General features: G+C 44.9%; 2 protein-coding genes across 2 annotated transcripts in view; one reads left to right on the top strand and one right to left on the bottom strand.

Annotated features, from left to right (window-relative positions):
* Positions 1-802: 802 nt before the first annotated feature.
* On the top strand, positions 803-11,696 carry LOC119691217 (kelch domain-containing protein 4). Its single transcript, XM_038108107.2, has 10 exons — positions 803-1,016; positions 7,773-7,946; positions 8,167-8,288; positions 8,473-8,581; positions 8,809-9,036; positions 9,349-9,497; positions 9,867-9,930; positions 10,279-10,447; positions 11,015-11,230; positions 11,547-11,696. Exons 1-10 carry the CDS (start codon positions 906-908, stop codon positions 11,678-11,680), a joined length of 1,476 nt encoding a protein of 491 aa, XP_037964035.2. The 5' UTR covers positions 803-905; the 3' UTR covers positions 11,681-11,696.
* A 231-nt stretch (positions 11,697-11,927) lies between these two features.
* Positions 11,928-14,758, bottom strand: part of LOC105383683 (glypican-6) — a 49,783-nt gene continuing 46,952 nt past the window's right edge. Inside the window, exon 10 of the mRNA XM_048625769.1 lies at positions 11,928-14,485. Within this exon, the coding sequence (XP_048481726.1) occupies positions 14,184-14,485 (302 nt within the window). The 3' untranslated portion in view covers positions 11,928-14,183. The remainder of the gene's footprint in view (positions 14,486-14,758) is intronic.

Consider the following 14,758-nt stretch of genomic DNA (forward strand, 5'->3'; position numbering starts at 1 on the left):
ACTATTGGACGAAATGACTTTATCACCACAAGTGACAAGATTTGCTTCTCTTGGGAAACATAAACTAGCAAAACATGAAGTGGTTTTCATGGTGAAAGGAATAAAAAAGGAATACACACACCCACTCGCATATTATTTTACAAGTGACATGAACAAAACTGAACTGAAACATTGTTATATGCGAGGTAATAAAGAATTATATAATAATTTGTTTTTTATTTATTGTTGCATGTAGGTAGGTACATAAATAGATTGAACTTACATTTAGCTAATAAATGTAATAACTGTTGTGTGTAACTACGTTAAGGCAAATATGTCTTATATCTTTATAGATTGAAGTTAATAGCCGGATCTCCACCAGACGATCCAACGCGATCCGATCGCGCGATCCAAGAATTCTTACATACTAAACTTCTTGGATCGGGCGATCGGATCACATTGGATCGTTTGGTGGAGATCCGGCTATTAACTTGTGATAACAATATCTATATATATACAGGGTGTCCCAACAGGGCACCCTGTATGTATGTACAATGAGGCTGAGAAATATAAAGAGATGGCGTGGCGCTGTTCAGTATGACGTATAGAGTATGACAAAAAACTCCTCGAGATGCCACTCTTTTCAGAATTGTTTATTTTTTCTCTATGGCAACAACTGAAAACTTAAATTATGACTATGACAGACTGACAATGACAACGATTCTGACACTGACAATAACAAGACATGAAGTCATGAAGACAATCTCTTGCTTGACAAATGTCAAAATACACCACAGATCATATTTAGTAATATTTGCAGTGCAGATGACAGCTTTTGTGTGATTGTGGGGTGGACAAAAACACTGTACGAAACGAAGGAAACATTTAAAATAAGTTGTTTTTGTTGTTATTTCTAAGTTTCAAACATGGGTAAGAAGAAGAATAAAAACAAAGTTAGTGGCGCTGTTAAAACAGCTGCAAAAACCGATAAGAAGCTGGCTAACAAGCTAAAAAAGGAGTTAGCAAACTTGGGAGAGGTTAGAAAATTAGTAAACAATAATTTTAAAACCATGCTTTCCAATATATAGATTTTAATAACTGTTAGCAAATGTGGTGCTATACCTATCTGACTAATATAAACTGCAAGACTTATTTATACTTGTTGGGGCCATGGGCATAGGGTCAAGGAACTTCGTGGGTACACACACAAACAGCTGACAGACAGGTACACAGATGCTTGTAACTCCTTCCCACCTTCCCTATCCTAATGGAAACTGCAGGTAGATGAACACTAGCTGTCATCTGCCACCTCAACGACTGACCCTCGTCCACTTCTACCACCGCCGCGATTCGAGTCGGTCGACGCACCTTACGCTCCCGTCACTCAATCCGCGATAGAAGCACAATCCGCCGCGTACTACAACACACGTAGCTCTACGCCGCGCACCGGTACATCAGCACATCAACCTGGAGAAGAACGGGTGGAAACTCGAAGAGGTCAAACGCATTTGATCAGCCGGACAACCGTTCCTGCCAGGTCAGTTTCTTCCTTCAAACTTCCCCCTTGCTCCTCCATTTCATGGTCCTTCGTAAACCGGATTCCCTATTTTCAGTCCATCCCGGTTTATTTATAACCATCTGTCTAAACTTCACAACTGAAACTGAAGTCTTCAGTCAGCTGTTTTGTACGTGTCATCGTTACGTCACGTTGTTCTGTTCTCTTGGTGTCTATGGTCAATCGGCATAAATCGGTTAGTCGAGTTCCCATCACTAGTACCCTACCGTATTCTGAGAATTAGGTTCACAGACCAACTTTCGTTTTATTTTTGACACGTAACTTTTAAATATCTGGGACTGTTTTTAGGTTATTTTATTAGACGTAAATAATTAACAAACAATAATGAGCAAATCAGAAGGCAAAATGGTTAAGGGTTCCTCAGCCGACCCCACCAAAGTGTGTATGGCCCAGCTGGAGGCTGCAGAGCAGTACCTAGCTGGGATCTACAAGCTAGCTTGTAGTTTGCAGGGAAAATCGGACCCAGCTAGCGTTTCAATGTTCAGAGTCCGTTTTGAGGACTTAAAAGAGATGCGTGACCTATATCGGGACGCCTACACGAGCCTGAAGGGTCTGTCGGTTGAGGAGTCCGCGCTAGAACAGGCTGACCACAATTATATAAAATTCTGCGAGATGGTCTATTCCGTGAAAGTGATAGCAGAGGGATTTTTATCGACTAGCAGCGGTACTCGGGTGGAGCCGAGATCAACTCAATTTCAACTACCCAAAATAAATCTACCGAGTTTCTCGGGTGTCTACACCGAGTGGCCCAACTTCATAGGGTTGTTCGATAGCCTCATCCACAACAATGAGGGTCTGTCCAGTGTACAGAAAATGCATTACTTGGTCGGCGCATTGGATAGGGAACCTCTCGCCTTAGTTAAGCACCTGCAGTTGTCCGACGGAAACTATAGTATTGCTTATCAGCTTCTCAAGGAGCGCTATGAAAATAAGAGGCTTATAGCTGATAAGCACCTAGAAGCCATACTGTCCACATCATTGGGACAGGGTTCAGCAGTCAACCTCCGCAAATTTGTTAATGTTATTAAGGAGAACAGTATGGCTCTCGGTGCTTTAGGCTTTGATGTGAAGTCCTGGAGCTTCTTATTACTCCATATCATCCTTAGGAAACTTACCCAAGACCTTAGAAGTAGGTTTGAGCTTAGCCTCGATGGTTCTTCTAGCACCATACCCACATTCTCCTGCTTGCTTGCCTTCTTGGAGAACCAGCTTAGGGTGTTGGAGGCTGTTGGTGGCTCCAGGGGTTCAAGCAACCAGGGGACTCCGGGGACTTCACAAACCAGAACAAGTCTTGCCGCTATGGACATTTCATGTGTGCTCTGTAGGGGTAGCCATAGTATTTATAACTGCGACACATTCAACGCCATGACAACTAGCCAACGTAAGGAGGTAGTCACACAGCAGCGCCTATGTTACAATTGTCTGCGCTCTCACTCTGCAAATAGATGCACATCAAAAAGTAGGTGCTCAGTGTGCAATGGTCGCCACCATACCAAATTGCATCTTGCACCATCATCTTCATCTTCAACGTCTCCATCACAGTCATCATCATCATCGCCTCCGATAGCTTCCACATCATCATCATCTATGGTAGTGCCCTCCGAAAGTCTACCTGCAGTGTCTGGGCACTCGGCTGCATCCCTCAACGCGACGGTCTCTGACGGTAGGGTGCAGAGCACCATGCTGCTGGGAACAGCGATGGTCGGAGTACTTGACTGTAATGGTCACGTACATATAGTGAGAGCCTTGTTGGACAGCGGATCTCAGGTATCAATTGTTACGGAGAATTTGGCCCAGAAGCTGCGGCTTCCCCGCAGTTCATCTGGCAGTTTGTATGGTTTGGGAGGTTCATCTGCTCAGCGGACCAATGGCAGCATTGAGATCCGAGTGACATCCCGTCATGATCGGTCAGCTCCTGGGTTGGTAACCACAGCTGTAGTTTTAAAGCGCATCACGGGTAATCTCCCTACTGCTTCTGTATCTCCACGTGTCATGGAGCGGTGCCAACATCTTATGCTTGCAGATGACAGGCTGTCCACCCCGGGTCCCATCGATGTCCTCATAGGCGTGGACCTGTATAGTCAGGTGTTCAAGGGCGGTTCTTACCAGTTGGGTGAAGGGTTTCCCACAGCGCATGAATCTGTGTTTGGGTGGATTTTGATGGGGCAAGCGCCAGTCAACTCTCAAGTGTGTAGTCTCATGTCTCTGTCTTGCACGACCGACGAGCTGGACTCTACCTTGTCCAAGTTCTGGGAGGTAGAGGAGGTTCCAGCCACCGCCGTGCAAGATCCAGAGAACATTCTTTGTGAAAGGCATTTTGTGGAGACACACACTCGGGACGAGACGGGACGGTTTATTGTGCGACTTCCCTTCAAATCCACCCACATGCCTCTGGGCGATACCCGTACATACGCCTTGAAAAGGTTCTTTAACTTAGAGCGCAAGCTACAGAGAGACGCCAGGCTTCACCAGCTCTACAGCGCATTCATGGCCGACTACCTTGAAACTGGCCATATGCGGCCTGTGTCCACGCCTAGCTGTAACGAAAGGTACTACATACCTCATCACGGGGTTCTCAAGGAGAGCAGCAGCACCACCAAACTTAGGGCGGTCTTCGATGCGTCTCATCCCAGCTCCACCGGTGTTTCGCTGAATCAAATTTTGATGCCTGGTCCCAAGCTGCAACAGCACATTTCGGACGTCATATTGCGCTTTCGCACATACGCAGTCGTGTTCACTTGCGACATAAAGCAGATGTACCGGAATGTGCGCATGCACGACGACGATTGTCGGTACCAGACCATCTTTTGGCGCGAGTCACCGGACCAGCCCCTCCGGGAGTTTGAGCTGACAACCGTCACCTATGGCGTATCCAGCTCGGCTTATCAAGCGATCCGCGTCTTGCACGAGTTAGCCAACATCAACGAGGTCAAGTGTCCAGAGGTTGCCCGTATCCTTCGGGAAGACACCTTCGTTGATGATGTGGTCAGTGGTTGCGGATCCATTGAGGAAGCGAAGCTGTTGCAACAGCAGGTGGTCGATGTGTTGTCACAAGGGGGTTTCACTGTTCGGAAGTGGGCCAGCAACCGTGATGAGGTCCTCAATGGCTATCCTAGCGATCATTTGGAGTGTCCCTTTCGATTCGAGGAATCAGGGGACAACATCTTCAAGATCTTGGGGATCGAATGGAATTCGGACTCGGACAGCTTCGTCTACCATGTTTCACCCTTCGGGAGATGCAGAAGTAAGCGGGAGATTATGTCGAATGTTGCTCGTATCTACGATCCCTGTGGTTACTTAACTCCTGTGACCTTCAAGGCCAAGGCCTTCTTACAAGGTCTTTGGTCACACAATTTAGGTTGGGATGAACCTCTGCCCGAAGAACTCACTACTGAGTGGGCTTCCTTCGCAGAGGGCTTCGTCAATTTACGGCTGCCCCGGATTACAAGATTTGTATCGTCTGATCAACCTCAAACCCGTGAGTTGATGGGTTTCAGCGATGCCTCGGAATCTGGGTACTCAGCCGTACTCTATTTACGCGTGCTAGACGCGTCAGGTGAGGCGACGGTGCATCTTCTCATGGGCAAGTCCCGTGTGGCACCCATCAAGCAGAAGATGACCATACCGCGCCTCGAGTTATCAGGAGCCTTCCTATTGGCTCGCATGATGCATCATGTTTTAACGGTGTTGCAGAGTAAGATGATCGTCGACCACTCAATTGCGTGGTGTGACTCCAGCATCGCTTTGGCCTGGATTCACACTCCACCGCATAAGTTAGGGGTCTTTGAAGGAAATCGGGTCTCCCAGATTCAGGGTCTTGTTCCTTCAACTGAGTGGCGACACGTTCCATCAGCGCTCAACCCTGCTGATTGCGCCAGTAGAGGTCTTCGACCCGACGAAATTGTCGGGCATGATTTATGGTGGTCCCCGTCTTGGTTACGGGACGACCCTTCCACTTGGCCGGAGAACATTGCGGTGAACTCGTCCAGTGCCCAAGTGCATACTGGAACCATTGCGAGCGAGGAAGAGGTAGTAGCTGTAGACCCTTCTTTCATTGTCGGTCGCTACAGCTCTCTATCAAGAACCAAGCGAACAATGGCTTGGGTTTTGCGATTCATCCGCAATGTTCGAAGTCGCAATCATCCGACCAAACATGACCCGTTGGTCGTACCGGAACCATTGACGGTTTCGGAGCTTGATGGTGCCTTGCTGAGAATGATTAGGTTGGTGCAGATGACTTCCTTCTCTGAGGAGATCACAGCCCTGCGCGAGAAGAAACCCCTCAAGCGACTGACTCAGCTCAGTCCATTTTTGGATTCAGAGGGTCTTCTTCGTGTAGGTGGACGTCTTCGGCACTCCGGCTTGCCATTCTCTGCAAAGCATCCCATCCTTTTGCCTTCGAAGCATTGTCTGACCGATCTGATCGTCGACTACCACCACGTCACTCACATGCACGCCGGACCTGCATGCTTGATTTCGGTGCTGAGCCAAAGGTTCTGGATCCCTTCAGCGCGTCGTGTGGTTCGACACCGAATACATATGTGTCACCGGTGTCACCGCCTGAAGGCTAGACCTTTGCAGCCGCTCATGGGTGACTTACCTCCCAACCGTGTAGGCCAAATTCGTCCCTTCCTGAAGGTCGGCATTGATTTCGCGGGGCCTTTCCTAGTAAAGGCCTCCACTTTGCGAAATGCGAAGTCCCACAAGGCATATCTGTGTGTCTTCGTTTGCTTCGCCACTAAGGCGATGCATTTAGAGGTCACCACAGATCTCACTACCGAGGCGTTCTTGGCAGCATTCCATCGGTTTGTGTCGCGAAGGGGAATGGCGTCGGATGTCCATTCCGATTGTGGGAAGAACTTTCAGGGGGCTAGGCGTCATCTATCGGAGGTAGAAACCTTCTTACGGAGCCAGCAGAGTGACATAGACGCTGCTCTGGTTGGTCAGGGTGTCAGGTGGCACATGAATCCACCGTATAGTCCGCACATGGGGGGGTTATGGGAGTCCGCAGTGAAGTCCGCGAAGCAGCTGCTGAAACGAACCATCGGGGATAGGATTCTCACTTTGGAGGAGCTGATGACCGTGTTCTGTCGGGTAGAGGCGGTGCTTAACTCGAGGCCGTTGTGTGCTCTGTCGAATGACCCAAATGATTTGGAGGCGCTCACCCCCGGGCACTTTTTGATCGGTCAACCGTTGGTGGCGCCACCCGAGCCCTGCTTCGAGGATATCCCAATGCCACGCTTGAAGCGATGGCAGCTTGTGCAGCAGATTGCTCAGCACGTGTGGCGCAGGTGGCAGCTGGAGTACTTGCACACTCTGCAGCAGCGTGGCAAGTGGACCAAAGATCTCCCCAACCTTCAGTTGGGAGACTTAGTTTTGATTAAGGAGGACCACTTGCCACCTCTACAATGGCGCAAGGGGCGAGTGCTCGAGCTGCACCCTGGACCCGACGGGGTCGTGCGGGTTGTCAAACTCAAGACGGGCTCTGGCACATGCCTGCGTTCGATGGCTAAGCTGTGTCCACTTCCCACCTTGCGGGATTAGGCTGGCTTGTGGGTCCCACCCCAGCCGCCCTGTTAGGTTTACTAGGTAGGTAATTTAGTTTTATAACTTTTAGGTAGGTATTACTTTATTTTTTGTTTTTTTTCATGCGGAAAATCACCTCGGAAAATCATCTTTCTTATATGTTCTTTTTCAAATTTGGTTTTACTTTCTCGTTAAAGAGCCTAGACGCTCTTTGGGGGGCGGTTTATGTTGGGGCCATGGGCATAGGGTCAAGGAACTTCGTGGGTACACACACAAACAGCTGACAGACAGGTACACAGATGCTTGTAACTCCTTCCCACCTTCCCTATCCTAATGGAAACTGCAGGTAGATGAACACTAGCTGTCATCTGCCACCTCAACGACTGACCCTCGTCCACTTCTACCACCGCCGCGATTCGAGTCGGTCGACGCACCTTACGCTCCCGTCACTCAATCCGCGATAGAAGCACAATCCGCCGCGTACTACAACACACGTAGCTCTACGCCGCGCACCGGTACATCAGCACATCAACCTGGAGAAGAACGGGTGGAAACTCGAAGAGGTCAAACGCATTTGATCAGCCGGACAACCGTTCCTGCCAGGTCAGTTTCTTCCTTCAAACTTCCCCCTTGCTCCTCCAATACTGTATGTCTAAAATGCCGAAAATAAAAGAAAAATGAATTATTTCAGGAAGATATTGCTAAAGTGATAGCTCAAATAGAGAAAGAGGAAGCTAAAAGGGCAGCTGCATCGGAGAAGACCCTGTCAGCACCTCCCAGTCCTCGCGCGTACGCCTCACTCACTCCACATCCTCTAGTGAATGAACTGATTCTGTTTGGAGGTGAATATCATGATGGACAGAAGGTAACACACATTTATTTCCAGCCATTAGTTATTCGTTAAGTAGCAATAATGTAGGTATTAAATTAATATCTTTAAATTCCTAAACAATCGATGTAGATCACTTATATTTTTGCTTTTGAATAAATATGGTAGTAAACTTCAAGGCACATTCATATTTTTTTATAATATTAGGTTGAATTTCATTTCATATTTAGTAAATCTTATTTTTTTTTCATTTCAGACATTAGTTTACAATGAGTTGTTGTTCTACAACCCTGAGAAAAACACTTGGAGGCAGGTGAAGGCACCGGGGGGACCCCCTCCGAGATCGGCCCACCAGGCCATTGCTACTCCAGCTAATAAGTATGAACAATTTAATAACACTATACTTAATATTTATTTGAAAAAGAGAAATCTTCTAAATAAAATTATGCTCTTTTTTTTATATTAAAATTACTTTATTGCATGCAATGGCAAGTAGTACACATTAAAACACTATAAGCTATAAAATTATATGTCTAATTTAATTATGAATGTATTTCCTTAGAGGAGAGCTGTGGGTGTTTGGCGGAGAGTTCACAAGTCCTTCAGAAACACAGTTCTACCACTACAAGGACCTCTGGTGCTTCTCTTTAGCCGAGAAGAAATGGGAAAAGGTACTCCTATAGCACATTGTGATTAGTCCAAATTTGTTCTATTTTTTTAAATCTTGTAATAAAATCATACAAATAATATCCACTGCAAGAAACCAACAAACAACAAAACTTAAATTTATTTCTGTTATCCACTGCTACTATGATCCGTCATATACAATGCCTAAAGCATAATTTTTGCCCAGTTTAGTTTATTTAGCCCAGTCACTGTTCAAACACCCAAACCCCAGGTATCAGCACCAAACGGCCCCTCCCCGCGCTCCGGCCACCGCATGGTGCAACTCGGGCACAAACTCTTCGTCTTCGGCGGCTACTGCGACGACGGGCGCGAGTGCCGCTACTACGACGACCTGCACGCCTTCTGCCTCGACACCCGCACGTGGAGTAAGGTGGAGACTGGTGGTAGGGGCCCCGCCGCGCGCTCCGCGTGTATTATGCTGCCCGCTGGGCCGGATTCGGTGAGTTTGTTGTGTTATTCTTTGAGTCTGTAACTAGGGGACGATTAAGGTAATTTTAACGATGGAGTATCGTTAGTTAGTATCTGACAGATTCCGTAACTCTCCCTGCTACAAATTGAGTTTTCCGCCGCCACCGCCGTTTCACAAGCTAGTTATTTCATCTCTTACGACACGACATTAAACGTGGGTCTACATAACTAATTTTTGACCATCCTCGTCCTCAACATTACTCTTTTCCTCTAAATGTACATTTTATGTTTTGACATGCTCTGTCTTTTCTATTTCTTTATTCTCAAATCCCCTATCTTCCAGCTCCTAGTATACGGCGGGTTCTCCCGCGTGAAGGAGGGCCGCACGGAGCACACGCACACGCACACGGACATGTTCCGCCTGGTCTGCAAGAACGGCGGCTGGACGTGGCGCGCGCTCGGCGCCGGCGGCCCACTATCGCCTCCTGCCAGGTATGACGAAGAAACATCATTATATTAAAAAGTTTTCCCGTGGGAATACCGCGATAAAAAGTAGCCTATGTGTTAACAGGGTTAACCAGGGTGTCAGCTAACTCCATACAAAATTTCTTTAAAATCGGTTCAGCGGTTTTGACGTGAAGAAGTAACAAACACACACATAGTCACAAACTTTCGCCTTTAGAATATTAGTAAGTATGATAAAGAGCTTATGCTTTTGTGTTTACATCACTGAAATCGTTAGCTTAAATGCGATTGACTAGTAAAATCTATAAAATTGTAGTTATGTTGATTTTGTATAAAATACTTCGATATCTATTTCGGCTGAGAGTATTTTTGCAATTTTTATATTTATTTCCACAGGGCTGGACAAGCCGCGACGGCTAACGTGCAGGCGGGCAGAGGATATGTCTTCGGTGGAATACTTGTGAGTGCAATATCTGACTCTGTATTTTTAGCTTTCAATCTCTCATAATATTATCATTTTTAGCACAGACGATAGACGTGTCTACCCAAAGCATGCTGTTTGCTGTCTCTCACTTTGTCCTAAACTTTGCAAGTGATTTCACGTAGTTTGTAGCTACAGCATCTCTTTTCTTCATCATCACAATCGTCGACTGCTGGGCAAACATCCTATCGTGCACCCCCCGTCTCCTTATTCTTACAGTAATAACCTCTTCGTTAATAACCATTCTATTATTGTGTCCTGTTTTTGTGTACAACACACAAACAAATCATATAATATGTATGTCTATCTCTCTTTGTACCAATCCAGGACGTAGAAGAGACAGAAGAAGAGCTCCGCGGCGAGCTGAGCGACAGTCTGCTCATGCTGGACCTGGAGGCGGCGCGCTGGCACGCGGTGACGCTGGGCGGCGCCCGGCAGGCCAGGGCGGACCAGGAGACACAGGATGAGAAGGAGCCTGAGCCAGAGCCTGCAGTTGGTAAGGAGTAATGTTGTTGTAGTAGATTCACTGAAACATGGCATTTAGTGGTCACCAAATGGTACATAAAATTTTCTGACATCAATAGAAATTGGTAGACACTTGACTATGTGAGCCGATGTATTGTATGATTTGAATATACATTTATTTACATAATGTTATGTTTGTGCTGCTCCTTGGCAATTATATACACACACACGCACTCACGCCTTGTACTAATGTACTCCCTTGCGGGGTAGGCAGAGGTGTATTGCTGCACCCACTTTTCGCCAGAGTGTTATGTTAGTCCCAATGTAATAGGGGGCGGGCCTATTGCCATTTTACGGGCACATCCAAGACCTGAGAACAAATATCTGTGTTTAAACAAATATCTGCCCCAGCCGGGAATCGAACCCGGGACCATCGGCTCAGTAGTCAGGGTCACTAACCACTACGCCATTCGGTCGTCTTATATATTCAATAGCAAAAACAAAATGTAATGCTGTATATTAAAAAAAACCCTAAATTCCAACTCTCCCCTCAACCTTCATCATCATCACCACAACAAACCCTCACTCTCCCTTCCAGTGGTAACAGACGAGGTGTTCACGATGAAGATCGGCGGCGCCCCCGCCCCCGCCGCCGCGGCCCCCGGCGCCCCCGCCCCCGCCCCCGCCCCGCGCGCCGGCCCCACCCCCCGCATGTCCGCCATGATGTGCGTGCAGAGGTCCGTGCTCTACGTGTACGGGGGGCTGCTGGAACAGGATGAGAAGCACTTCTATTTGAGCGATTTGTATGCGCTGGGTAAGTTTTAAAGTTTTATCCTACCCGACCCACAGGTCTACGTTTTTCTCAGTCTTCTGCAATTTGTTTCATCGTAATGACCACTAGAGGCGCTGTGTTGTGTTATGTCAGAATATAATGATAGAATATCAAATTCTGTTGCTCCGGTACTCCTCGTTAGAGAAGTACTTATGTTCCTTGCTCCGGTAGATTCTATAGATACCTGTCAGTGAAATAATTCTTTGATCTTCAGCATTCCCTCGATCATCCCACCCAAGCTTTATCCATCTACACCTACATCTTTCCTCACTCAATATCATCATTTTTCCCTCCGCAGACCTGCACAAGTTGTCAGAGTGGAAGACGGTGGTAGCTCAGCCCGGGCTGCCCGCGTGGTACGGCTCCGACTCAGAATGGGACAGCAGTGAGGGCAGTGACAGCGACTCCAGCGAGAGTGAGGATGATGAATAAAGGAGGTCATGAAGTATGAGCTGAGTTTTTATTTGAGTTGGCTGGCGATGAGGAGGTAGCAGGTTAAGTATCTTATGTAGGTACTAACAAGTGGCTATAATGTTATAGGTATCTACCTAACTATTTAAATGTATTTCGCGGACAGTGGAGTCAGAAATACGGTCACGTTCTATCCTTTGGGGTATTGCATCCTTGGGTCTTTATTACAAGAATGTTAAGGATGGTAATATAATTAAAAGAACACAAATATCCACGTGTTATTATTTATTTATGTACACAATATTTCCATATCTATACAATACATCTTTATAAAAATTCCGTTAGATCTACTACAGATTGTTACATTCCGCGTCCTTACATCAATGATTAGTTCTATCCGTCTCGCACGTCACACGCTATTGAGAAAAATACGCCGTATTATGCTAACCGTATACACACCCGATTATTTCAACAACATCTATTCATTTAGATAAACCACATTTTAAAACTTCTGACTAGACTTTTCCCAAAACACGTGTGACCTACAACTTGATTTTATATGGATTCTCACATTTTCACTAGAAACAAGCATTCAAAACAATATTATTTAAAATTTCCATAGTATGTTTCACCTTTGGATTAGCTGGTTCACTAAGTACGGTGTAAGATTTAATGCTTGCATCTGGTGAAACTGTAGCATAGACATATTTTACCCTGTTACATATAAGAATATTATAAAATGTATATAAACTTACGTATATTTATGATTTCCTAATTTCCGTACAAAAAAAACTACGTTCGGTCACCAGAATCTAGCGGCACAAGTTCAATTCATATTCGCTATAAATAAAACATTACATAATGATATTATGTACTACAATAGACGTTCTCTATGTATAACACCTGGGAGACATTTACTTTATTCCACACAACATTGATGTGCTCAAGTCAAATGCAAATGCACCTTATTCTAATATTTACAAAGTTGTATTTTTTCTGTATTTTAATGAACTTGGTATTAATTACTAAAATTAACGTTGGATTTAAATTAATATTTGTGCAAGCGTTTAAATTAATTATTTCAGTGAAATAAATTATAATGGTGTCTTATGTTAGTCCGTGAAGAAATAAGAACTTAATTAAGTAGATGGCACATTTAAAAAAGATTTAAATTTTTGGTCCCGTCACTTGCACAAGATAATTCGCCAAAATCGTTAGTTATACATGTTTAATGTTTGGAAAAATATATTTAAGTAGGTATAATGTTTATTGAGTAAGGCCTTTTGAGGATACTGTTAACTTAGTTCATTGATATGGTACCAATACAACAGTAATAGCTACTTGCTAGCTACATTATGAATTTTAATCTTATTGTTACTGGCAGTGACAAAATCTCACCATTCTGTGTTAATAAAATTCGTTTAAGTTCATTATTTTGTGCGATTTATCTGATTATTGTTTACAAAAATGATAAGTACCTATATAAAGTCATATAAAATAATTACGTTTTTTTCTGAAACTTATGTACCTACATATTCAGACTATTGTTTTTACAGAGTATGTTCGATTACTTTTACTTAGATAATGGACACCGGTAGGTTGATATTGCAACAAACATTCCTTGTAAATACAACATCTGAATTAACAAATTATGTATAAAAATAAAGCTGAAGCCAAAACTACATAAAACTTGCATTAATGCATTATAAAATAAAAACTAAAAAAAAACGGATCAGTCGGTTAAAGTTAGTACTCAAGTCGAATGTAATTAGTAAAAAAAAATATTTTAACGAAGACACAGGATATTAAAAGAAGCACAGCAAATAATATCCTCTACTCGGGGATATTTTAATGTTAATTGTGCTTTTTTCAACACCCTGTAGAAAGCAAATCAGTCTCTTAACCTACTTTAAATTATTGCTATCTTTATTTACAAAGTTTTCAACAAATATTTTTTTACTTCATTCATCTTCTGCTTTTTCTCGTGATGGAAAACATTATTATATTTACAACAAATACGTAAATACCTACATCTTTTTAAATAAAAGTGTACGTTATGTTTGAAGACAATTCCTTCTTTTAACTTTGTTTCATAAAAATACCGAACATTACATACAACGTTACGTAAGGGGACATACATTAGCTATCTAAATATAATTTACAAGATATTTACAAAAAGATCATCATTACTTTATAATAAATACGCTATTTGGCTGACTTTATAAAAAAAACAATTCCGTTAATAAACGCACGGCCGAAATATTGTCAAAACAAAACTCACGTTGCGTATTCATTGGCGAAACACCGTCGTCGTAATTTTCATAATCATAAATAAACTCAATAATTTACACAAGTATTGCGTCGTCCAGACAAGTCCTTAAAGTCTCCTCCACACATCGTATCACAGTCGCACGAAGCGATAACCCCACTGACTAGTCATTTACTAAACCCGAGTCCGCATGCACTCTGTACCATCACCTTTCGCGAAAGGTGCGAGAATGCATGCCACGTTCTGTGCCGAGAACTATATGAGATCGGTGACCATAGTGCCGAGCCAGGCGCAGACTACCGGCAGCGCGTATGTGATGAGCGCTTTGTGCAGGGCGAGGGAGTTTCCGGATCCGGGTAGCGGCGGCTCGTCTAGGTTGTCTGTGGGTCCCGCGCGCGGCTCTATGGGCTGGTCTAGCGTGTCCGTGGGCGCGTTGAGGCTGACGTGGCGGTCGTCGCCGCCGCCGCCCACGACCACGGGCGTGAAGGGCGCGTCGGTGGCGGGCGCGCCCGGCGCGGGCTTCTCGTCGTCGTCCTCTGGCGGGCCTTGGCCGGAACCTACGAGGGAAGAGGTGGATTGGTTAATTATTAGTGGATTACTCAAGACAAGGGTAATGATATAGATAACGCGAAAAGGCTTCGGATCACAACCTGTGATAGGCCACCGATTTATAGCGATTATTTGTCTGCATCGCTATGCTATAATAATGGTAGTGGTCGAATGACCGTTAAGTGAGTGTTGGGGCGTATAAGGTAGTTCAGTTAGAGTGACCTCCTGACTCCCATTCTGTTTACTATACCACTTTAGTAACACCCTGCCAGGCGAATACT

This window comes from Plutella xylostella, chromosome 15 (genome assembly GCF_932276165.1).
Source record: "Plutella xylostella chromosome 15, ilPluXylo3.1, whole genome shotgun sequence".
NCBI lineage: Eukaryota > Metazoa > Arthropoda > Insecta > Lepidoptera > Plutellidae > Plutella > Plutella xylostella.

Coding starts and splice junctions, on each gene's coding strand:
- LOC119691217 (XM_038108107.2), top strand. CDS start 906: ATGGGTAAGAAGAAGAATAAAAACAAAGTTAGTGGCGCTGTTAAAACA. Junction 9,931..10,278: donor ATGTCTTCGGTGGAATACTT/GTGAGTGCAATA, acceptor GTACCAATCCAG/GACGTAGAAGAGACAGAAGA. Junction 10,448..11,014: donor TGAGCCAGAGCCTGCAGTTG/GTAAGGAGTAAT, acceptor TCTCCCTTCCAG/TGGTAACAGACGAGGTGTTC.